Genomic DNA, 25,626 nt, shown 5'->3' on the forward strand with positions numbered 1-25,626 from the left:
GCACTATCTACTACAGCATGCCTCGCAGAGCGAGCAGCGCATGCTCCCTGCCCTAGGCTCGACCTAAAAAAATCTGTATAAAGGTAATTCCAAAGAGTTGTGAGGAAAAAACTGAGCAGAGCTCAGTGGAGACTCCCTAGCATGACGTGCGCTAGAAAATCTGAGGACTGGAGCTACTCGCATGAAGGTTCTACAGGGTGGTGTCATATGATTGGCTGTTTTATAAGTTTGATCCTTTTACTAAATAATGAGGCCTTAGGCCTTTAGGTGTCTATTGGGACATTACTATTATAAATATACCGGGGACTCCAATCTCGACGAATGATTCAAGCATGTGAATCTATGAAAGTTCTAATACTGAAGTAACAATCCAACAATGAAGTCAATGCCCATGTGCACTATTACCAAGAGGAGGAGTAACCTTACCTAGTGACTCCTTAAGACGTCTTTGAAGAAAAACACTTGCAACCATCCGGATCTAACACTAGATGGCAGGAGTATGCAAAGCATGTATATCAACAGCCACACATGCCTCGAATATTAACTTCATGTCTATGCCACGTAAAAAAGTTTAAGTAATCATCTTTGCAAGGTTCTGAAAACGTTCTAAATGACAAATTCTACACTTCAATTGTAATAACAGATCACCCTAAGAAGAGTATTTTTTCTGCAAATTATATGAAATGAAGTTACTGATGATTTTGGAAGCAGTCCAAACTTAATTGTTTACATTAACAAATTAACTGAAACTTACTAAAATCCTCATTGAGGTGGAAGTTTGTCAGACGCTAAAATGTGCAAGTTGGGGTACTTAGGAATAGTAGGGTCTGTGGAAATAACTGTAAAAGGTCAGTGATGGCACCATCTTTGATCCTATCTACAAGGTGCTGACTACTTTGTAATTAGGTTTGATACCCTCAATGTTAACCACTGGATAAAACTGCTTCAAAGCACGAGGGACAATATACTGCTCATCAAAAGACAGCACTGGAAGGTACAGATGCAGTGAGACATGGAAGGAGAATACACTATTGCAACTATAAAATTAAAGTAAAGCAAACTTGGGGAGAGTGCAAGCGTAATTAGAACAGTAGAGAAAAACACTTATGGAAAAGTTTGTTTTATTTACAATATATATTTCATTCATTTTACAAAGAATGTTTTTTCCTGAATGTTGCGGATGTCAGTTGTATCGATAATGTGAAAAAGTAACTCCAACGCTAAATGTTTCATATCACCTTTATAGTTGCTTTGAAGAAGGACAGAATTGTATAGCGACACGCTAATAAATTCAATCATTGACTTCACTACAGTGCCTTAGTTAAAAGGCCACTTACCAGAATCAAAGAACGTTTTTGCATTTAAAAAAAATATATCTACAAATAAACTTGGGGGACAAACAAGAAAATATACAACAGCAACCGCTTCAACAGCTGCTAGGAGTTAGAGTGTTAAAAACACACAACACTGTCAAAGAGCTGCCCACATAGTGTGCAGAATTTTGTTTTCCATTTTTTAACTCTACCTTTATGCGTAATACTGTGTTTATATTCTTAATCACCAGGTTATTAAAGCTATGTTTCCTGTAAACACACATTTTAATGAGATAATTATGAACAACCTCGTCTCAAGTTGGAAATTCATGAAAACAACTTTGCTCAGCTAGTTGCAGATCATTTGTATGTTAAATGTTGAAAAGGAATGCTGGAATGACCTTATAAAGTAAGTAACACTATCAAATCAGTGTAAATTAAGTAACACTATCACATCAGTGCATGTCATATTGTGACTGAAATTGAAGGCTTAACAGTATGCCTCATCCTGGTTCAGAGTTGTTTTTTTTTAATTTACTAGTTGTTGCCTGATAAAATGTAATCTGTTGGTAGGGTTAGCGGTTTTTGTCCAGTGGTTTCTAATCAGAGTCGCTGCTGCTGCTTGAAGAATCTGTTGACATAACTTCAACATCATCTTCGTTCTCCTTGTTATGCCCAGGTGGATCCAACATGAAGTCGTTGCTGTGACTCGGTGGGAGCATATTCATGGACATTTCACTGGACTGCCATGGATACTGCGGAGCTAGTACATCTGAAAGACATCATAAACATGTTTGTTTTAATTCTAAAGATGTTGTAAGGTTGATTTCATCGCAATATATATTTCTCACTTGCATATATTGCTCACATGTAAGAAAGTACCTTAAAAAATATAACATGTTACATTGAATAAAAGGTGAAGGCCATACTCTAATGCTTGATCTCTTTTTTCACAGCTGCTTGGAAACCGAAAAGAACTGCCACTCAAGGTTTGGGGTTCTGTAGCGTGAGTATTCATGAGCTGATGGAGGCCCACAAGTATGCAGTGTCACCCAAAGTGGGGCCAAATTACATTGGGTAAATGCAAATGTCACCATATACTATGCAAATATTACCCATTTACATCTAAGATTCTGTAGTTTAACGGGAGGGGCCACCAACTCATAAACACTGAATTTAAGTGGCCGGAGCACATAGCTAAATCATTTACCATTTGTAAATTTCTCAAAGGGCCCGCATTTTCTTGGACTATTGTGGACTTTACCCATTATGGTAAATAAACAGGTTCACATTGCTAATATTGCCACACAGTGCAAATACCCATATTGTATTAGTACTACAACACTTCAAGCCTTCCTCATCATAGTCCTCAATTCACTTGGCCCCTGTTTGATTTGTTTTTTAAACCCTGCCCCTCTACTTTCAAGTTTAAGTTCCTTCCAGACAATGTCAGGCAGGAGCAAAGGACTGATGAAGATGGTATGACTCAGATTAATAAAGATTACCAGCAAGTAATGAGGACTTTACCATGTCATCACAGTCCTTACAGCGAAGGATGTTCCAGATAGTCAACCCAGAAAAAAACGGAATATGAACTGTAATAAACCAAAAGGATTACCACACTAAGAACAACAAAAGGGAAACAGGGAGGCAAAGCTTAACAGTACATAACAAATTCCCACCCCAGAACACAGCGAAGACAAGCTCTCTACGCAAAGTTGAATAAGGTGCCAGGAACAGCCCACAACCAAATGAAAAAGTCAGGCAGTCACTCCCGGTAACGCCTTACAGGATGTATATACAGCATGACGGGAAGCCCGCCCTAAAGGACCAAGGAGAGTAAGTTTCAAGGAAGGAATCTGACAAAAAACAGCCTGCAGGAACCTGCAGCCCAGAGGACGCACTGCAGGCATGCTTATGAAATTCAAAACAAACGTACTAGCAGTAGATAAGAAAGAGCAAACCGTGTTTTCATCAAAATGAAAGAGGGCACAGCATCTTTCCCCAAGATCCCACTCTCCCCCCCAAAAAAGATATACAAGCTGCAAGAATGGCGGAAATAGAAGAAAACAAGCTGAGGCACTTGACTGAACTGGGAGCACAACAAAGCACGGTCTCCAAAACAACCCAACAAAATGTGAAGTGTGGTCCCAGACTGTTGAGGCTGACTTCCAGCTAGTACAACCTAAAACATTCCTTCCCGCATATTTCACCAGACCCAGACTCTTCTTACTGCAGAACTCGCAAACTTTTAATAGTGTTGCTCTCGTTAGGCATTTACTTGCAGTCTGATTTATACGTAAGAAGATGGGAATAAACTCTTAATAGTGCTGTAAACTACTAGAATGGATTCTAAAAAAACGTTATTAATTGTTATTAATATAAGTATATTCAATAGACTGGAACCTTAATTTTTAAGACTACAAGGGTATTCAATGTTAAATAATTAAATCTTTGAATTGAGTGTATTTAATACTATAACTAGTACATTAATTGCAATCTCCTTATTAAAGAGAAAATGTGCTATAATTTTTTAAAACAAAGGAAGGGACTGCCTGAAAGACAATTTGTGTCCATGAGAAACAATTATAAATTCTTGGGTGAAGATAAATTTGCAATTGATCTGCACAGCGTTTGATTAGTAAAGGGGCTGGTACCCAGGTCAGAAGATAAGACACGGGTTCACAAGATTTGTGCATCACCGAGGCCAGGACCAAAATTACATTAATTGAGGAGCAAGGCCTTTTCAGGAAGGTTAAAGCCTCTATGTTAAATGGGGATAGGTCACTATGAACATTCGAGACCACAATGGCTGATGAATAGAGCCTCCAAGAAAGATACATGACCGTGATCTGTAGTATTCAAATAGTGTGGCAGCTCGTCCTTCTGCATGTTTTTTGGGGCTTCAGTCAACTTGTTGTCTGTTGATTTTTTATTAGACTAATAGCAAATATTATATTATTCGCTATTAGTGTAATAAAGAATTGAGTACAATTAGCTGGAATAGGACCATTCCTGGCAATTGAGGTAGGTAAAAAGAAATACTGTCAATGTATGTTGGTACGTGCTTGCGGGTAAGTGTGTTTATGTGAGCGAGAGCATGTGTTGTTGTGTGAATGTGTAAGCATATGTGTGAGTAAAAGTGAAGGTGAAAGGATATGCAACGCCACGTCCGCTACACAGGGCATTTTGGTGAATTGACGTTTATGGGAGAGTCCAATGAAGTTTCGAGGAGGTTAACTTCAGTCAGAAGTCATCAATCTTGAAGAGGAAGTTGAAAGCCTAAATGATACACGGCTGGAGCAGCTTGAGAACTTTGAGAACAAGCAGAAGGCCACAAATGTCGGGATTCTAGGAGCACAAAGGGAAAATGCAAGGCAAGGATGTTACCAACGGAACAATCCTAAAATGAGAACACTAAACGGAATACAGGTCCCGTGATAATTAGGATCCTGAAAGGAGAGGTAAATGTAAATAAATAAAAGTAAAGAGTCACAAGACGGTAACAAGGGAAAATATCACGTAGCAAGCACAAATAAAACAGTTCTTGCACCAGGTCGATCTGGTATAGTACCCTACCAGGAAGCCTGCCTGCTGCTAGTGCATCTCCTGGTAGGTGTCCGTTAATTCCATTCGTGGGGAGGTTGCTCATTGTTCCCAGCAGGCCGCTCCTCATCTCCAGATCCGTAGGATAGGGTCTGCGAGGATCACCTAAAAACAAAATAACATCCGTCTCAAAGTGAGGAACTTTTCCATATTGAAATCGTGTCTTGCTGATCCCAAGAATACACATATCAAGCATTTGATAAAATAAACACGAGTACAACTAACATTGAATCAAGCAGATTTCAGAAAACTGAAATAAAAGTAAAGAGCAACTACATAACATTCAAGCGGTCAGTCATCAAAATATGCGGAGAGAATAGCCTGGACCTATAAATAATGACGTGGCAAAACACAGTAACAAATAAAAAAACATTTTAAACAAACTAATGGTTTTGTAATATGCGGCTACGTATCGTTCTTCACACACGTTATCTTTGGCGACAAGTATTCTATTTCCGAATCAAATATAATTCCATGCTGGTTTGTCATTTTGAGTACATACATTTTATTGCGTGTCATTCCAAAGTGGTATCCTGTGCGTTTGTTATATATGAACAGAAAAAAAAAACGCCTCCCCCTCTACTTATTGCTCTGTTCATGGTAACGAGATGCCTACCGCTGCAGTTACAGGTTGAATAATTTCCAGCTGAGGTAGCTAAGAGCCATTTCTTCAGTTGGATGATTAGAATGAATAGTCCAGATATTAATACTAAAAGTGCTACTTATAGGGGTATTGTGGTGTTATTAGGCTTAAGGTGTGGGTGGACACTGCTCAGGTTGTCTCATCTAAGGCTTTAACAGATTCCAGTAATATATCCTATACCATGGATATCCGTGTCTTACGTAGTTCCTTGTATTCCGCCCTCCGGAGTGCTTCACTTTCTGCCCTTCCCCACTTGACCACTTCTTCCTACCAACTCAGTGTACTTGGTGGTGATGCAGATTTCCCCCTCTTGGTTATTAAGCACTTCGCAATAAGTAAAGCTATATCGGCAAATTTCATATGTACTTTGTGTGTTTTAGGCCGGTGATATAGGCCTAGTATGCAGCTTTCGGCTGTATTCCATTGTGTTCCTTCTGTTATTTTTCTGACTGTGTCGGTCATATATGACCAAAACGATGAGAGCGCCGGGCATCCCGATAACATATGCATCAGGTTTGCATCTGGATCCACACATCTTGAGCATTTTGCCGACATCCTGGAACATATTATGTAATCTGTGCGGTGTTAGGTAACTCAGTAACAAATACATCCCTTTCATTTCCTTTGGTACAATCCAACACAAACGATACATGCCCCAAATCCATTCAGTTTAATGAACTCCACCGGAAGCAGATCAATATAAAATAATTGATGTAGTCACAACACAATCAATCATTGAAGATAACCCTTGGCTCAGGATGATTATCTAGCTATGTAGATTTACACATGCATGTTTATACAGAATATTGACTACATGTACAATTTTAAAATGTACATGATCGGACTATACCAGAAAATCTAATAGGGCGATACTGACCCAGTATCCTAAAAAACATAATTATTACATTTAAACTGTACATAAAACTATTGCTATATTAGCTTGAAATAAAGACAAATGTTACAAAACAATTCTTTTTTAATTACCCAGATAGAATAATATGTAAGAAGGAACCAGAAGCCAGCCATGATATAGAAAGTTCCTCAAAAACCACAGGTTGAGGCTCAAGGATATCGATGAATCAACTGAAACTTAAATATTTGCAGGCGTCAGGCACACAAGCGAGAAGTGTGTTGTACGATTGCAACATACGATTTATGAAGAATTCCAATCAAGAAAAAGATACTGCATGTTCCTAAACAGCAACACAGATGATGCTAGGTGTTATTCAATACACAGCTGGTACCCTAATAGCAAAGAGGACTATGCTCGTAGGATCACTGTCCAGAATAATACTCATCACACCCTACTACATAATGTAATTTCTAGTGGATTCTTCCACACTTCAAAAAGTCTCTAAACCTACAAGCCCTTTCAAACATTTACTTACACACAGGCTGGATGGAATACAGTGAGTAGGTTAGTTGAAGGTGTTGATATCAAGAGTGGTTTGGGGGTCCTACTATCAACTGTGCTGTATGTATGGACGTAAGCAAAAAAATTTAAAATGTTAATAAACAGATTTAAACAAAAATCATAAAGGGTTACGGGAGTCGAAGGATAGTCTTGGCATTGTCTTTAATACAAACTGGCTGAGTTTGCTTTACTAAGTTACGATCTACTGCAGTTACAATTCAATCAAATACATCCTTAAAGAGATTTTGTTGCATCTTTCTAAAGGTGGGATAATTGGCTGGACTCTCAGAGTTAGGTTGAGGATTTCTCAGCTTTGGGCTGTGGACACAAAGGGTCTTGTCCCCTTTTGTCTGTCATCAGAGCAAGTTTCGACAACTGGCCTGTCACATGGTTCATCACAGGGTCCTAGTCGGGGTACTGTACAGAACCACTGTATGCAGATATTCTGGTCTCTTTTTCCAGAATGAACTATGCATTTTACTTAAGACTGAGCTCAGCCCTATATATGTGGTATTGAGCCAGATACAAATACGGACGCGTCAGCAATTGCATCAGCTCTGATTTTACCAGACTGAGGCACATGTTAGCTTTGCTGCTCTTCACTCCTTTAAACCTACCGAAGGTGTAGAAGCAAAAGAGAATGAAAGGCAAAGAATGCCAGAGAAGAAACACAACTGTATTTGGTAAGCTCAGGAAATAGTCCTGCATTGCTATTGTTGCAATAATGTGGCACCTTCTTCAGCATTGCCTTGAGACTGGTCAATGGTATTGAAAGGATGGTTGTATTTCAACTTCTATTCAGAACAGACATTGCCCTAAATCATCCAATAATCATGATATTCATAGGTTAGCTGGACATTTCGGCTTCTTTCTACATTCCCCTTGGACAAAACTAGTGCTAGGATTAGTGGTGGTGGGAAAATACTACTACATTCTAGACAAAACAACTTTAACTTGTCATTTAAAATACCTAGAAACACCGGCGTAGCTAGGGGTGTGCGGTGCGGTCCGCCCCAGGCGGCATCATTTTGAGGGCGGCGGCCGCGGCACTGGCTCGTTGCGGCGGCCGCCGTTTGAAGTGCTAGCACTGCACAGCAGCACCGCACTGCACATGACTTCCTGCTGCTGCCCGATGCGGCGTCAGAGGGTGTCTGCAGTGAGAGTGCGAGTGAGAAGGAAGTTGTGGGAGGCTCCAGCAAGGAGCACGCCTCACATAGCAGGAATTATTTTAAACAAGCTGGCTGGCTGGCTTTATCAAGACCAGAGATCTTATCATGTGCCATAAAACTTTCTGAAGTCAGTCAGCATAGTGAATCGCCCCTAAACACTGTAAATTGCTGCAAATCGCCATATATTTAACTACCGGCGAGGCGAAAGCTGCAATATCAAAAGCCTATAGCTCAAATGCCACCCTAAGGTTCCCCCTATCTGGATGTCCGCAAGTTAACAACCCGTAGGTATAAATAATAAACAGTGAAATAAATCACGAAACTTCTTATCATTAAACACAAATTTTAACATCAAGAACATGGTTAGAAAAGGCCAAGTATTAAAATCATTCCGGACTGTTAAAAATCCTTAATATGATCTACTATAAAGTAACCGGAGCAGGGGGGCGTGGCCAACCGGGCAGCGAGATGGCCGCTCTGTGAGTGAGCTCCGCCGGCTGCACACAATAATCCTGCACAATCCTGCTGCATGACTTCGAGAGGTCCCGCTTTACATGCGGATCGACTGCGGACACCCAGCTGATCCTTCGGCTGAAGTTTGAAGTGCGCCGGAGGCCGAGAGACGAAGCTGCGACCCTGAGCGATCTGGCCGTGTTGCACGCCCGCGGAGGCCCACTGCTACGGACCCCGTGCCAGGAGCTGCTGTCGACTACAGCCCGGGGATCGGCGGGCCTCCGGGTGCCAACTGGGTGGAGCCGTGCTGACCCCCCTGCGGACTCGCCGATTACAGTAATCGCTCCGGTGAGTCACCGCTACACCGGGGGGAGGCGACTTGCGGCTCGGCTGGCCCTGAACGTGTGGGTGGCCGGGCGCTGGGCTCTCGAGAACGGATATCAGATAAACACCCGAGGCGGAGCCGCCATTTTACTTGCAGACTTGGCGCCCGGCGGGGGGCAGCGCACGACCTCAGCTCGGAAGCCGGGGCCTGGATTGCACTCTACACTCGCCGAGCCACCATTACAGGCCGGCCCTGCGGGGAAGTACATCTGCCTACTCGAGCCCTATATGCTGAAGCGCTGGGACTTCTGCTGAGAGATTCACTTCTCCCGGCTGGGGGAGGGGTGCGGCTCCATTGGCGGCACTATCCTAGCGCCCTCGACCACCTGCTGTTTGGCGGGGTCCCTCTGTTCCTCCATAGCGCTCCTATGCCCAGTCTTCGGCGGACCCGCCATTTTGTGATAACGTTGCGCGCTGGGCAGCCCTCCTACTACCACACGGTCCTCCCTACTGACCTCAGCCGCCATACGTGACCACGCGAGTGTGTGCAGTGTGAACTGTCGGGGCTGTGCTCGCTAGGCCCCCCTGGGCTCGGCTAGTGTGAGGAGGTGACCCTGTTGGACATTGCAGTTAAGCACACGCGGCCCTTTGTATCGAGCACCCCACTACGAGACACGCTCTTAGATCCAAGATGGTGGGAAGAATGACGCGAGGCAACCCAGGCTCAATTTTGAACAGAAGCAGAAAGCTAAGCAACACGCGGCTGATCAGGATGGGGGTGAGTCTTCCTCGCAGGGGATGGCCGCAGACGTTGACTTTGGTGCGCTGATGATGGAAGTTAGATCGAGCCTGAAAAGTATAGACACCAAGTTGGATGCCATGTCCTCGCAGCTGGAATCTGTTAAAACCAAGGTGGACGCCCACGAAACTAGGACGGCCTAGAGAATATGAACACTGAGTGCTGTGAGTTCCAACAGCACACCAAACAACATATCACCAACATTGAGAGGGAACTGGAGTCCCTGCGAGCCAAGGCGGACGATTTGGAGGCACGTTCCCGGAGATCGAACCTTCGCATCACGGGAATTCCGGAAACGGCGAACACTGGCAAAATGGAGGTGTTTGTGGCGGACCTCCTGCACGAACTCTTTGATCCGGATCTCTCACAGGTATTTACGGTTGAGGGCTCATAGGTCACTCGGAAAGAAACCGCCGGTGGGCGCACCACCACGTCCTATTCTCGCCAAGCTTCTGAATTTCCAGGACAGGGACCTCATCCTGCACCTTGCCAGGGAGAGGGGTAAGATCACCTACAAAGGAAATAACATCTCCTTCTACCCTGACTTTACCCCCCTGGTTCAGGCTGCCAGGAAAGAATTCATGCCGGCCAAGAAACTATTACTGCAAGCCGGGGTTCAGTACTCGCTCTTGTATCCGGCAAAACTTAAGTTAGTGCATGAGAACACCACGCACTTTTTTACAGATGCACAATCTGCACTAAAGTTTGCAAAACACATTTGCGGCCCTGGGGCGAGACGGAAATCACCGAGATTGGGAGATGAGTCTGGACAACTCAGTGATAATGATTGAATATGCTGTTGTTATGACCACTGTGGTATCATCTGTTTGAATCTCTCCCATTCTGCTTTAATGTTCCGCTCCCCCCTGCACTTTCAGTTGTACTGCTTGCCCTGATTTGGATTGAAGGTGGGTGCTGAGGGGAGGCATTATTCTGTATGTGAGGCTTCTGGTTCGCAAAACATTCCCTATGTTCTGCTGGGATGTCGGTATTCGTCCCTGTGGCGGGATACCTTTTGAGTTGTGGAAGTTCACATTTAAGTGCAGCCACCTTGTGCAAACAGGGGTGTATGCTGGGAGCACCACGCCCCCAAGGGGTGTCTCCCACTGTTTCTGTTTCTAGTTTGCCAACGCACTATGCGTGTCTTTGAGAGGGATTTTTCACAACCTGATTGGGGGGTTGGTGAGGGCGGGGGGGGATGGTGGGATGTTTGATAATTGCTGAGAGGTGGTGCGATAGAGGTTGCTATATACCAAATACTATGTACGGGGCATTGCTGTGCTTCAACTGGGCTGGACTAATTGGGGACACTGTGACGGACACCGGTCTGTGCCTTGCGGCTCCAACTGAGGCGCGTAATGGGGGGAGTTAAATTGTGGACATGGAACATTAGAGGTCTTGGGGACTACAAAAAGGCTAGGCTGATGCATGGGATGCTTGCCAGACATAATGTGGATATCTGTTTTATACAAGAGACGCATATCAACTCCACTCCCTCGCCTAGATTGAAACACTCTAGGTGGGCACAGGTGTACTCCGCTATCTTTTCCAACTACGCTAGGGGTGTGGCGATACTTATCCGCAGAGGCTTAGACTGGAGGGAACATGCCATTATACTAGATAAGGAGGGAAGATACGTCATTGCACATGGCTCACTACAAGGCAGACCGCTGGTGCTGGCAGCTATTTACGGCCCGAATGTAGACGACCCGGAATTTTTTCGGAATGTTTGGGCTCAGATCATGCTGTTGTATTGCTCACAGATTGTTTTGGGGGGCGATTTCAATGTGGTGCTTAATGATGAGTTAGATCGTAGAGGCGCGGGTAGGCCCACACATGCTAGAGCACGCCAGGCGATTCTTGATGTGATGGATGAGGGGGTGTTGTCGGATGTGTGGAGATCTAGGCATCCTGAGGACGCGGTGGGTACGTGCATAACGAGCCATCATGCGGCCTGGTCCCGCCTGGACTATTGGCTTGTGTCTCCTGACGTGGCGTCATGGGCGGTTGAGGTGGACATACAGGCCAGATCACTCTCAGACCATGCCCCCCTGACTCTGCCTTCACTGAAGAAATTAGGACAGATATTGTAAAATACTTTGAGGAAATGAAGGCTCGGCATCCACCGAGGCTATAGTATGGGACGCATTCAAGGCGGTAGTTCGGGGCCAGTGCATCGCTAGACAGGCCGGGGTGTTGCGGGCTATCCGTCATACACTGGCCCAGCTTGAAAGAGAGTTAAAGGACCTAGACCTGGCCTTCTGCCGGGACCCATCACCAGAATTAGCAGGTCAGATGAAATCCAAACTGATCGCCTTTAATGAGGAGGCACAAAGAGAAGTCAAGTTCCTGGGAAAGCAGGCGGAGGCCCGCAGGTACGGGGAGGGGGACAGGCAGAGTAGAACCCTGGCTAGACTGATTTCTCCACGCTCACAATCACACTACATACACGCCATCAAGAATAATGAAGGAACACTTGTCGTAGGTCAGGAAGCTGTGCTCGATACATTTACCGGGTTTTACAAGGCCCTATACACCACTAGGCAGCCCACAGTCCCGGCTTCCCTGGACATCTTCCTAGATTCCATTGCCATTGTTTGGTTCAATGATTTACACCGCCGTTATATGGATGTCCCTGTGACTGTCCAGGACATAACACAGGTAATTCGGAGCATGCCTGCGAACAAAGCCCCGGGCCCGGATGGACTGACGACAGCTTTTTATAAGACGTATGCCGAAGAGCTGGCCCCCAAGCTTCACTTTGTCTTTGCTGAGGCCCTGGAGTTAGAGTCCCTACCGGACTCGATGCGCGAGGCCTTAATCATAACCTTGCTGAAACCAGACAAAGACTGCCAGGTCCTAGACTCATACCGTCCCCTTTCCCTAATAAATATTGACGTTAAGATCTATGCGAAAATCATTGCGGACAGGTTGCAACCACTGTTGCCTATGGTGGCACTTCCGGATCAATCTGGGTTTATACCTGGCCGGGCTACGTCCCACAATCTCAGGACGAGATTCTCCATTTTGCACTACTTACATCCCTCCGTACAGGCGGCGGTGATTTTTTGGGATGCAACTAAAGCGTTTGACTCGCTTGAATGGCCCTACCTATTCAGGATTCTTGGTAGGATGGGCTTCAGCCAAAACTTCATAACCTTGCTTAGGTTGCTATACGATGCGCCCAGGGCACGAGTCAGTGTGAATGGGCTCATATCCCAGCCATTTGCCATATCTCGCGGGACCAGGCAGGGATGTCCTTTATCCCCGCTGCTCTTTGCTATGGCTATGGAGCCTCTTGCGGCAAGAGTTCGACAGCATCATACTGCAAGGGGGATAGGCTTTAGTTCCCGAAGTCTGCTTATTTCACTGTATGCGGATGACGTCACGTTGTACGTTATCAACCCTGATGTAAACCTGAACCCCCTGCTACGAGAGTTTGTCCGCTTTGAGGGCTTGGCCGGTGTGTCCATTAACTGGTCTAAATCTGTCGCTTTTCCGTTAACTGACACCACAAGGGAATCACCATCTGACTTCCCCCTGCGCTGGGCAACGGACGCTGTTAAATATCTAGGGATTTGGATAAGCCGCGATATGCAGGAGCTGTGGACCCTGAATTTTGGCAGAGCAGTGGACTGGCTGGAGGGGAAGGTGGAACTCTGGAATAAACTCACCCTGTCTCTGGTCGCGAGAATAGCACTGGCAAAAATGGTGGTCCTCCCCAAATTTTTATACCGGTTTGTAAATATTCCGATACCCTTGACGGCGCACTTCCATGCGCGAGTGCGGTCGCTGTTGCTGGCGCTTGTATGGGCTGGTGGCCAGGCGAGAACATCTTGGGCGTTGCTCACGCTCCCGCTATGTCAGGGTGGCCTGGGAGCTCCGGACATGAAATTGTACTCACTATGTGCGCAAGCGCAATTTTTGCACTTTTGGGCTTTTCCCACCCCCTACCAGCCGCACGTTGCGGTGGAGTTGGCTACAGTGGCCCCGTCGCCGCTGAGTGTAGCGCTATACGGCAAGGTATCTCGCCCGTCGAAAGACGTGGACACTGCGGACATGCTCCGCTGGTCGTGGCGCGAACTGCGAAACAGGGTGAAGCTCCCCCTGCTATACGCACCGGCCATTCCACTACGAGGAAACCCAATGATGCCTTGCTTGCGTGACGGGGTCCTTACACTTCGGGGGCAAACCCTACACACTTTTGCTGACCTTTACCCAAAGGGAACCTTCAGGGACCTAGGCTTGCGCACAGACGGCCGAGTCGTTCTCTGACCTCTTCCTGTATCATTCACTCAAGGAATCCTGTAAAGCACTGTGGCCTCAGTTCCCTGAGGAACCACCGCAGCTTCTGGCCCTTCAAAACTTACTTTCGAGACCCTCTCCTAAGCGGCTTGTGTCTCGGTTGTACATCTGCATGCAAGATCAATTCCCCATCACTGTGCCTTCCTCTATGCATGCCTGGAGTGCTGACCTGGAGGCACCCCTGACGGAGGAGCAGTGGGAGTTCTGCTGCAGACAACTTACGGAATTATCGCCCAACTACAGGTTGAGATTGGTGCACTTCAAATTTCTACATAGGTACTATCGCACGCCATTGTCGCTGCATCGCATGGGTATCAGAGATGACGCTACATGCTGGAAATGCGGCTGCGAAGATGCATCCTTCTTGCATGTAGCATGGGGCTGCCCTAAGCTAGAGGAGTATTGGTCCAGCACTTTCGCTGCCATTAATCAAATTCTGCACAGGACCGATGCGCCATCCCCGCTTCTGGGACTGCTGGGATGTGTTCAGGACACCTTGCCCAAACATAGGAAGTTACATGCGTTACTGCTCCTTTATGCCAAGAGACAGGTAGCGGTGCACTGGGGTCGACGGGTTTTGCCTACATTTGATGCATGGGTGAGGGATGTGACATATGGCAACGCACAGCTCGAGCACTACTGGGAAACGTTGCCCACCGCTTCCCGGCCTAGGGACATATGGGAACCGTTCATGCGGTGGGCACGGGAGCGTGCAGACTCCCCTGATTCTAGGCGGTCGCCAGCAGGAGAGATCTCGGACGATATGGGTTAACATCTCTTGCAATGTAATTGTGATCTCCTGTGGCAGTGTGACCTGAACATGACTGTACTCCATGAGTGTGTGTTGGGGTAGGCGGAGCCCTGCTTGTGTCTTTATGCCGATGCTTTTACGTACTTTGCTGTATCTCTCCCATGGCCTTGTGACCCCAAGTATGAATCTACTCCTCCCCCCCTCCCTCCAATGGTTATTGGCTACCTGTCTGACGTGGTCCCTGCGCTTTTGCAGAGTGGCGTCTTGCCCGGAAGCACGGATCCTTCCACTTTGGTGACGATATGCCCGTTTGATACTCCTCCTCTGCACCTGAATTGGTTTTGTTGTTGTTTTTGGGGGGGTGACAAGGGTTTGTAGACATTGATTGATCCGCACTGGTTGCTCTCTGAACTGTGGTGCCTCTATACCCGTACTGCTACTTCGTTGCTTCCTTTACTTTGATGGTGCCTTATATGTCTATTGACCCCAAAAAAGTAAGACACATTGCTTTACTACTGTTCCATATGCTTACTGTACACGTCTATACCATATATACTGCTAATGCATTGTACACTGTACGTTACGACACCTTGATCGTGTTGCAAGTTGCTCTAATAGCGGCCAGCCTCAGGGTTGTTGGCGTGACGCTGTGTAACTCTATAAATCTTTAATAAACGTCTTACACCAAAAAAAAAAAACAAAAAAAAAAAAAAAAGTAACCGGAGCCTATATCAAGCCCTAAAAGCTTCACTCAAGGGAATTGGAGAGGTTTTATAGTTTTTGTTTTAGGCAGAGGGAGATTAAGTGATTTACCCAGAATCACAGGATGGTGGGCCAGTGCAGAAACTGAAACCTGGTTAAAAGATTTGTCAGCGTTACGCTTCAAGCCACATCCACTTCCCATGTGCCTAGTTAGCCGGCGGCGCAGCGCTGCTATTACTGTTTTAAGTCAGTTAAGTTGCCATCCTTTGTTCGGCCAAAGTTTAATTAACATACACATAAGCTACACTACCACTAGTAAAAATAGCTCAGTGAGTTGACTGCATTGGGCTGCCATCCTTGGTTAGGCGAGAATTTTATTTACTGACTTCATCTATGTCAGTTGTGGTGGGTATTGCACGTTTTTATGTATATTAGGTTACATGCTGCTTGGCATAAAATACCTTCCTCCTTAAAGCTCATTAAAAGTGCAATTCAGTAGGTAAGTGCTATAGAAACACAACCATTCAGCTAAAAGCTGCAGTAGCAGGAATACAAATCAAATGTGAAAATGTGTGTTTACAAACCATAGAGCACTTTTAATCATACTCCAATCCAGTTTTACTAACATATTTCAACAGGTTTTCACAAATGTAAAACTAAACCGCATTACCAAACAATTTATAATACTGATAAACCACACACTAAAAGGGCCAGAACTCTTTACTAAAACGAGGGCGTTTTTAACCAGCCAAATTCTACAATCCAAGTTAGCTGAAGATTTTTAAACACTTTTTATTTATTTTAATTGTAAGGTCAGATGAAACACTAATAATGGTGTTGATTATCGTAGATGACAGTAATATACACTTTCCTCAACCACGTCCTTGCAAAGATATGAGAGAAACACATCCCTATCTTCCAGGCGGGTCAGAAATACATGACTTGAAGCATTGTCTTTAAGAGAGCCCGTCTTAAGTTTTAACCACCTCTTAGCACTTATAGGTGAATGAACAAAAAGGGCGTTGGAAAACAATGTGCTCAGCTCAGATGATTCATAGTCCCTTACTTAAACCCATAGCATGTTATCAATTTCTTTTGGTTCACCCCTTCCCCTTTTTACCAATCTCTACACAGCAATACACAAGTCCACGTTCCTATTAAATTCTACAATTATTGGCAATGCGCCACAGTACTCCACAGTTGTGTTATGCCACGTTGTTAATATCAGCCCTTGGCTAACAAAGAGTTACTGGTATATATTCACTTCCTGTTAACTCAAATGCTCATATGCACAGTAAGCACCTCACCTCCCGGGTAAACTTTCTGCAAAACCGCCTAGACAGATTTGAAGAGTAGACCGTAATGAACGCCGTATTGTTGAGCTTCAGGATGCCATGGTTGAGCAGCCCAAAACCCTGCAACTGATTGAGAAGCAAGAAGCAGCCTTAGAAGCTGATTAGGACTGCGGAATGCCAGAAGACCTTTAAAGACCTGAAAAGAGCACTATATGATGCCCCTGAATGTGGTTCGTCCTTACATGATGCCAATTAAAGGAGTTTGAACAGTCCTGGCTCAAATTGACATTAAGGGCAGAGTTTATCCAATGCCTTTCATTAGCCATAGACTAGTATTTTCTAGGAAACAGAGTTAGGTGACCATTCAACAAGACTGCTTTGGATACAGTCGCTAACCACCACTCCTTACCCACCACCACCAGGATTCTATTCCTTTACTGTCTGGTTACACATCTGTTGTGAATGAATTAATCAATAAAATATCATAATGCAAACAAATGCATTTCCTACCGATTACTTTAACTTGGATTTATCTTTAAACATACAGTGTGCCTTTATTTTATATGCTGTTACCTGAAGGAGAAGACAATCGAAACTTGGGACAGAATAAACATATTTTGTACTTCCAGCTTTGTTTTTAACTTACTTCCCTTCCCACCCCTCTTCCCTCTCATCTGGACTACTACTGCCCCAACTGCAGAACTCAAGTTAGTCTAGTGATCAGGTACATTGGACTCACCTGTAGTATCCTGAAGGAGCTGCCAGGGGAATTGTGGTCAAACCCAGTGTGGTGGACCGGTCTGCAGACATTGCTAAGGTCATGGACGGGGCAGATAGGGGACAGGGGACAACGGTCGTACACAAGCTGTGATGTTATGAGTGAGATGTCACAAACAGGGTAGGTAGAACTGATGTAAGTTTTGGGTTTCCTTCTGCTTTTCCTTCAGCGGCGTAGCTAGGTGGGGGCAGGCCGCCCCAGGCGGCACTATTTTGGGGATGGGGCTGTCTAGACTTGGACCGTGTCATGTGTGTGCATGTAACTTGCATGATCGAGGTAACTATTAGCGGCGATACTATGTGTCTCTCGGACCTCTTTCAGGTCCTCCCGTACTTTTTCCCCAACACTCCCAGGGGGGGGGCGGCAATCTGAAGGATAGCCCCGGGCGCCACAAGCTCTAGCTACGCCGTTGCCTAGAAAGCATTGTGGCAAGACCAACAATCAAATGTAACTAATTTGCTTTAACAAACAAGTCTGAAATAAAAGTACAACACAGTTTCTAGATACAATTGTTTTCTTTAGAATCAGTGGGTATTCTGGGAGCAAATGGAAGGAAATCTTTTCGACTGTATTGTCGAGCTTTCTCTCTGGATCAAGGAGTTTTAAAATCAACATTTTTCAGAGCCGACATTTACGGAAGCCCAGGAGGAGGTACAGCAAATGTTCCATTACTTCAGATACGTGGCTCCAGTCTTTCAAAACACAGTGATTGATAGCTATCTGACATTCCTACCAGACATGCGTGCTGAGTGGTGGCCGTATGTAGTGTAATATACAAGTCTGGCGCCTAGATTGGACTGGGGATGTTTTTACCTCAGCATCTCTGAGGAATTAAGTGACTGCCAGAACTCTGTAGTTATTCTGGGATCTTCCATTATGGCGGTGATTGTTCAGGTGAAATGGGAGCAGCAGTAAACAACTAGCTCTTAGGGCCAGGTAATGTTTTGAAGGGTTTGTTAACGGTCCCCGAGCTGTCAGGCACAATGTTCACTGGTCGCTTATGGCATGTGAAGGTTTGCAGAAGGAGGTGGCAGGCACAGCTCTGTCCCCAAGAAAGAGGTGACCGAACAGGAGAGAGACGGGTGCTTGTCTCTCCAGACACTGCCGGATGGGGTCAACAGTCACTAAACATAACAGCAAAGCATACCTCAGACGTTTTAAGTCATGGACATTTGCCTAGTGGCCCGACTTACCAGGGGGCCCCCTTGTATGTGATCTTGACAGTCCCACAGTGACAGTTTTTTTAATTTTTTTATTTCATCATTGCACTTTAAAAGTAAACCAATTTAAACAAAACGTAATACTGTCACTGACCCTCACAGCCTGAGTCTTGCTGTGTTACAGGAGTGTTGCAAGGGTTAAATGGTTTACGTTTGGCTGTGAAGTGCTCAACACACAGGCAGCCTACTGCAGAGTTTACTGTTTTAACTGCCCTGGACCATTGCACCTAAAAATGCAGTCTCCAATGAAAGCCACTTGAAGCATTAGAAATAATTATTGTTTTCCATATCAGATTACTCACTTTCACGATTTCAAAAGTGGCCTTCATGGGTATAACAGCAATCAGACTGCACCATAGGCTGTCAGGGAGCGAACTGGAGTAGCCAGTGCCCTTCAAAGAAAGTAGTGTTTTGTAATGTATTGTATTTGTATTTTTAAAGGACTTTACAGAGAGTGTGCAAGGATAAGTTAAATTGAGTAAGAGGGAGTGAATCAAGGAGTGTGAGTGTGTTAGAATGAGTGATGATTGGAGGTTGTGAGAGTGGAGCAGAGTCAGAGGTGTAGCTATCAATGGTGCAGCATGTGCAGTTGCACCAGAGCCCAGAATCAGTGAGTGTGCATAAGTTTGTTCAGGAGACGGAGAACCGGGGAGAGTCTGGGAGAGTATTAGTGAGAATGTGAGTTAGAGTAGGGGGGAAAAGAGTGAAATGTTTGAGGGAGTGATTACGATTGAGGCAAATTTTAGAAGAAAAAACAGGTGTGAACTCCTAGCTGATATGACACCTCACCACTTTCAAAGATCACCAGCTGCCACTGGGGGCCACCTAAATACTACATTGTAGAGCATTAAGTGGTGTGAAGGGTAGTAGCCAATGGGCTACTTACCCCTGGGTTCACAACATTCCCTATATGACCACTTTCTGTGGAGAGTGGGTGTACCCCGGTCTAAGAGTATCTAATTCCACCAAAAACAACATGGTAGAATCCTTCTTCCGTGGAGCACATCAGGCAGCCCAACTTAGGGGTGTGACTAGCCTGGTGGAGCAACACACCTACTTGCATAATTAATTTACCACCTTTCCTGGTGCCAAATGGGCATCAGGGCGGGGGGCATCTCCCAGGTCTGGGGGAAGCCGGGTCACATATCAAAGTCAGAAGGGGCTTTAAAGCCCCTGGCCTTGATATGGTAAATCACTAGCCATCCTGCTGGGGGAAGTGGGAAAACCTTTCTCCAGAGCAGAATCCGTTTCTGGCCTCAGAGCGTGGGCTCTCACCTGCCAGGGACCAGAAACTAGTCTATGGTGGCAGGCTAGTCAATATAGGTCCACCAGCACACGATAGTGGTAGGTTTTTCAGAGGGTACCTCTAAGGTGTATTCTGGGGGCTGGTCATAAAAAACTTGTACTGGCAACAGTACAGATTTATTAAGACAAGGTTTTTGATACCAAACACCATAGGTTTCAGTAAAGCCATCATGTAGCTGGGGAACTCGTAATGACCAGTACATTTACTTAAGATGGCTTCTCTATTCACATGTACCATCTGGTAATTGAACTAGACAGCACATAAAATGGACCCTGCCTTAGGCTACAGGCTTGTTGTAGGAGTGACTTGCATATGTTACATGCAGTGACTTTGGCATGGCACACAATGAGTGTGCCATGTTGTGATTTCACCCAGTTTGCACAATGACACGCAGTCTGCAATGACAGCCTGCATGCAATTTGTAGGGGGTCTCTTAGGGTGGCATAATACATGCTGCAGCCCTGAGGAACCCTCTTTAGTTCCCCAGGCCCGGTGCCAGTACTTATTAAGCACTCCTGAAGGGCACAAGAATTACATTTTGTATTAGTGGCTAACACAACCATCACCCTCCACGAAGTTAGTAACAAATTGATTGAAAATGTAATTTCTGGCAGCTAGAGTAAAATGATTGCATGAAAACTCTTGTTTCTGAAGAAGGCATTGGGATAGCATGCCAACAGGGACACATCTGAATTCCTAAACTTGCCAGACAATGAAGATTATGCCTGCACTTTTCCTCCCCCTCATTATACACCACAGGTGGTACAATATGGATAGAAAATGGAGTCCCACATCAGATCTCTTGGACACTTATACCTTGGACCGATGTTTTAGGTTTTTGTTATCAGTAAATGGGTGAACAATATGCTGAATTAATATGTAGGCTTCAAAAGTATCTAATATGTCCCTTTTCCTTTGAAGTGAAGTGAAGTGAATTGAAATGATGGAAGTGACTGTTCTATGGATCAATAGCTCAATGCGGTGATAAAAATTGTGTTCAGTCTAGGGTACTGAGCAGAATGTCGCCAAAGCGAACAGGTAAGTACTGAACCAGACAGGCAAATTATACCTATTGGACATATGAGGAGAACATCATCCAAGACGTCAATCTTACTCCATATATTCTCTCCCACATGGTTCCTACAGTATAATAGATTATAAACTCATTAACAGCACACTTTATGATACCTCACGCCAGGGAGAGCCTGGTGTACGCTTGGTTTGAGGGTAGACCCAGTATAACATTCTGGACATTGAGTGGAATCACTGTTTGAAGATGCCTTTAAACACAATGTTAGGGAGTAACTCTAGACTTATTTGATATTAATTGGGGTGCTTTCTCTTCTAGGGACCTTGACAGGGGAGAAATTAAAGTTTTGATGAGGGAAGTGGACATGTGGAGTGAATCACCATCTAAGCTTGGATATTGGTAACGTAGAGAGAACAACAGCTACACTAGTGGCTGAGGCCACACAGAACCCTAAAACATGCTGTGGGATGAACACGTAAACATGGAGAATTGTATAGGTTGATAGATAAGTGAACTTTTACAGGTAAGATTTACACAGAAAAGAGAACAAGTCAGGTAGAATTCTGGTATGGCTTTTACAGCATGCAAACCGGACAGCACCCACATTGCGAATCATAGATGAGAACTGGGATATGCAAATCCTTAGTCTGCAATCAATGTAGTTGCCCGACGCTATCTGCAGTCTTTATGCACAACGGGCAAAACTGGGTTTATAGTGATAATAACATGTTTCTTCAATTAATGAGCAAACAAGGAACAAAATTGGATGAAATAGGGTATCTTATTGACACCCATTAAAATATGGAAATGTCCTGGCACCGATGAACTCCCAGGGAAATTTTAAAGAATAAACACAGACATACTTTTGAATAAACTGTTCGAGGTCTGGGAAGAATTAACAGGCTGTTTCAGAGACATGATGTTGGACGCCTTAAAAGTAGGGGTTCCTAAGCCAGGAAATGGTGCTTCCGAATTCAGGACCTACTGTTGCCTCACATTGATCAATTTAGATGTTAAAATTCTTAGCGGGCTATAACATGAAGGATCCTGAAGGTAATACCACAAATGATACACCTGGATCAGCCCAAGTTTGCCTATAAGGTGTTCTGGTGCTCAGATACAGAGAAAAGTTAAGAACAAGATTGGTGGGGTCTAGTAAAAATGCAGGTTAAGGCTTTGCAAAACTACCAAAGTTTATCAGAGGCAGGACGATTGTGAGAGCGAGTTCCAGTTTTATGCTGCTGTTACAGAAAAGGTCTGGCCTCCTTCCGAGCTCCATTATTATTACTTGGGTATCACCAAAAGGTGTAATGCCGAAGAGAGGAATAGAAGACAGTAGGTAGTGATGGAAGTTTTATTGTACATATAGGGCACTGAAGCGGTGAAAGTCTCGGAAAATGATGAACAGGGATTTAAAAAACTCAAAGCCAAGAGGAGGCCCATGGGATAAGATTAAGGGTTAGCCTTGCAGCAGCATTTTGCCTACTTTGTAGGCTGGTAATGATGAACTTGCGAGGGTGGAGACTCAGAGTTGCAGCAGTCCAGGCCCCTAAAGATAGTTGCCTGTAAAACTAGATGGCACGAGTCAGTGGGCAAATCAGGAAGAATCTTCTGCAGTATTTTTTAGCAGATAAAAGCAAGTGAATGATAGCTTATTAATGTGATATGAGCATGAAAAGTCCTGACTGAAAAGAAATCCAAGATTTCAAATTTTTGCTACTGAGGTTGGAGCTGTGCTGAGCAGAGTTGGCCAGAGATGCAAGAGGGAAGCTTGAACAGAAATGTTAACTGAGAACATCAAGATCTCAGTCATGTGGATGCTCAATTTTGAGTGAATGATACAATTCATCCAGTCTAAATACATAAATACAATAATAAATCTAAGGAGACAGGTACATGCGTAACACTGCCGGGAAAGATATTAAAAAAAAGCCTTCAATACCATAGGCTGGGAATTCCTGTTTCACTTGTTGGGATCAGTTACATTTGGTCCCGGCCTATCGAATTAATTAAATCATTATACCTGTGACCTCAAGTCAGAGTCGCGACAGGAAGGGTGTTTTCTGATGAGGGGCCCCTAGAGAGGGGCACCCGACATGGATTTTAACTCTGTTTGCTTTGGTGATGGAATCTATGACCAATATGCTTAGAACAAACAAACACACAGAACTGGGAGATAATAGGAAATATCGTATGTGATATCCTTGGAGACGATGCTCTGGTCTTTTTGGAGAGGCACGAGCGGTCTATCGAGATCATGCTGGAAAAAATTAACTATGCAACATTTCTAAACTATATATGCACTAGACTGAGCCATTCCTGTCCCTGCTTAGAGAGCTGACACTGAGATAGATCAGAATTTACGAACACTTGTTTGGAATAGCAGGTCAGATTTGAAGCATCTGGAATTAGAGTAGGGCATAACACAGAAGATTCTATCAATGTGAACATGGGTCGAGGACTCATTGGTGTTTGAAAATCTATGCCTTTTTGGAAGAAGCTTGCGTTGTCCATTGGGGTAGAACCACATTAGACAAGATGGTAATCTTCCCTCAGGTTATATACAGCTAAATAGGCCGCATGGAGTCTTCTCTAATGTGGGCAGACTCCAATCCCAGAATCAAAATTAAAAACAAAGAAGGAGCATGTTACCTACATTGTAAGCATCTGCTCGAAGCGTGTGGTGCTGCAGATTAACATACTCCTAATATCTAGTGTTGGGCCTGGGCTCTGAAAGTAGTTTTTCTCGAGGAAGTTGTACGGTTGCCGTCATATCTCCTCCTCAAGGTATTAGGCTCAACGGCTCCTTTGTTAGATAAGGTTTTACCTATTTAGGAAATAAAGATATGGTCTGCTAAGTTAGCTTTGCTGTTGAACCTGCTGTATTGGTGAGTATTTGGGTCACCATCTAATACCTGCTGAGGAGGCGGGAGGGTGCATGTGAATCTGCAGCACTACACACTACAAATAGATGCTTACAATGTACGTAACATACTCCATTCGTAGCATGTGTTGGCTGCAGATACACATGCTATGCATAGACTGTAAAGCAGAACCCCTCTCGGCGTGGCTTTAGGCATGAGATGTGTAGTTGCTCAAAATAACTGTTGGTCTCCACTAGAACCGGTTGTCTGGCTTGCACATCTACAGAATAGTGTTTAGTAAAAGTATGTGGCTTTATCCATGCTGCTGCTTTATAAATGTCAATTAGCGGGATATTCTCTAGCAAGGCCATTGATTAACCTTTTTTTCCTTGCTGAATGAGCTCTAGGCATAGGTGTTAGTTGTTTTTTTTTTGCCTTGGCGAAGCAAATTTGTACACATTTGACTATTCATCTTACTATTTCTGATTTTGAGATAGCATTGCCTTTGAGTGGATTTGGAAATGCTACAAATAGTTGTGTTTTCCTGAGGGGTTTTGTTCTTTCCAGATAGCAAATAAAAGCATGTTTGACATCAAGTGTATGTAACACTGTTTCTGCCAGTGTTTCTAGTTTTAGCAAGAACGGTAAATCCAAAGTTTGATTAAAATGAAAAGGTGAAATGACCTTTAGTCGCAACTTTGGGTTTGTGGATAAAAACACTGTCTTGGAATACTTGGAAGTACAGTTCTTCTATGGTGAGGGCATGTATTTTACAGACTCTTCTTAGGGCGGTAATTGTTACAAGGAAAGCAACCTTTCATATTCAGAATTGTAATTGACATTTGTGTAATGGCTCAAATGGTGGGACCATGGGTCTTGTTAACACAATGTTTAGGTTCCATGTAGGTACAGGTGGTGACTCTTTTTAAACCGTATGTGGAAATGTGATTGGTAATTACGGTTTTGTAAGTAAGTTGAAATGGATGCAGATGTAATAAGTAACATATTAGCTGTTGTTCTGCTAGAGATGATGAATTCATGGTATTAGAAGCACAGTAGTAAACAAAACGTTTCCATTTAACGACATAGCATGCCTTAGTGGTTGGTCTTCTCACCTCCTTTAAAATATTCATGCATTCAATAGGTAAATTTAAGTACCCAAACTAGAACTTCAGGAGCCAGATTGCAAGACGGAGTTTTTGACAATTGGGGTATGTAACGGAGTGAGAAGGTTTGTATAGTTGGGTAGCTTTTCGTGTCGTTCTAGGGATAGCTCTATTAGTGTTGTGTACCATGGTTTTTGAGCCATACGGATCATGGTTAAGGAAGTTTGTCTTGAGTTTCCTGACTACGAAAGGAAGAAGTGGGAGAGGTGGAAAAGCACATACACAAACATCCTGAACAGTTCATCTATAGTGCATCCCCTTTGGCCTGTGGGTGTCTTAATGTGACGTTTTGGCATTTTGCGTTCTTGGCGGTGGCAAAGAATTCTATTGTCGGGGTTACCCACCTTAGGAAGTTTTTTTGTAATAACAGTGTGAATTTCCCACTCATGAACTTGCTGCTGCGTCCTACTTAGTAAGTCTGCTAGGGAGTTGTCCTCCCCTGGTATGTATTGTGCTAGGAGGTGGACTTTGTGATTGATTGGCTATTT

The 25,626-nt window shown here is 44.4% G+C and overlaps 1 protein-coding gene across 1 annotated transcript in view; it reads right to left on the bottom strand.

The window, feature by feature from the left end:
• Window positions 1-1,104: 1,104 nt before the first annotated feature.
• Window positions 1,105-25,626, bottom strand: part of MED4 (mediator complex subunit 4) — a 129,223-nt gene continuing 104,701 nt past the window's right edge. The window contains exons 6-7 of the mRNA XM_078657331.1: window positions 4,893-5,024; window positions 1,105-2,085 (exon numbers count right to left, since the gene is read on the bottom strand). Coding sequence (XP_078513457.1) covers window positions 1,913-2,085; window positions 4,893-5,024 — 305 coding nt within the window. The 3' untranslated portion in view covers window positions 1,105-1,912. The remainder of the gene's footprint in view (window positions 2,086-4,892; window positions 5,025-25,626) is intronic.

This window comes from Lissotriton helveticus, chromosome 8 (assembly GCF_964261635.1).
Source record: "Lissotriton helveticus chromosome 8, aLisHel1.1, whole genome shotgun sequence".
Classification (NCBI taxonomy): domain Eukaryota; kingdom Metazoa; phylum Chordata; class Amphibia; order Caudata; family Salamandridae; genus Lissotriton; species Lissotriton helveticus.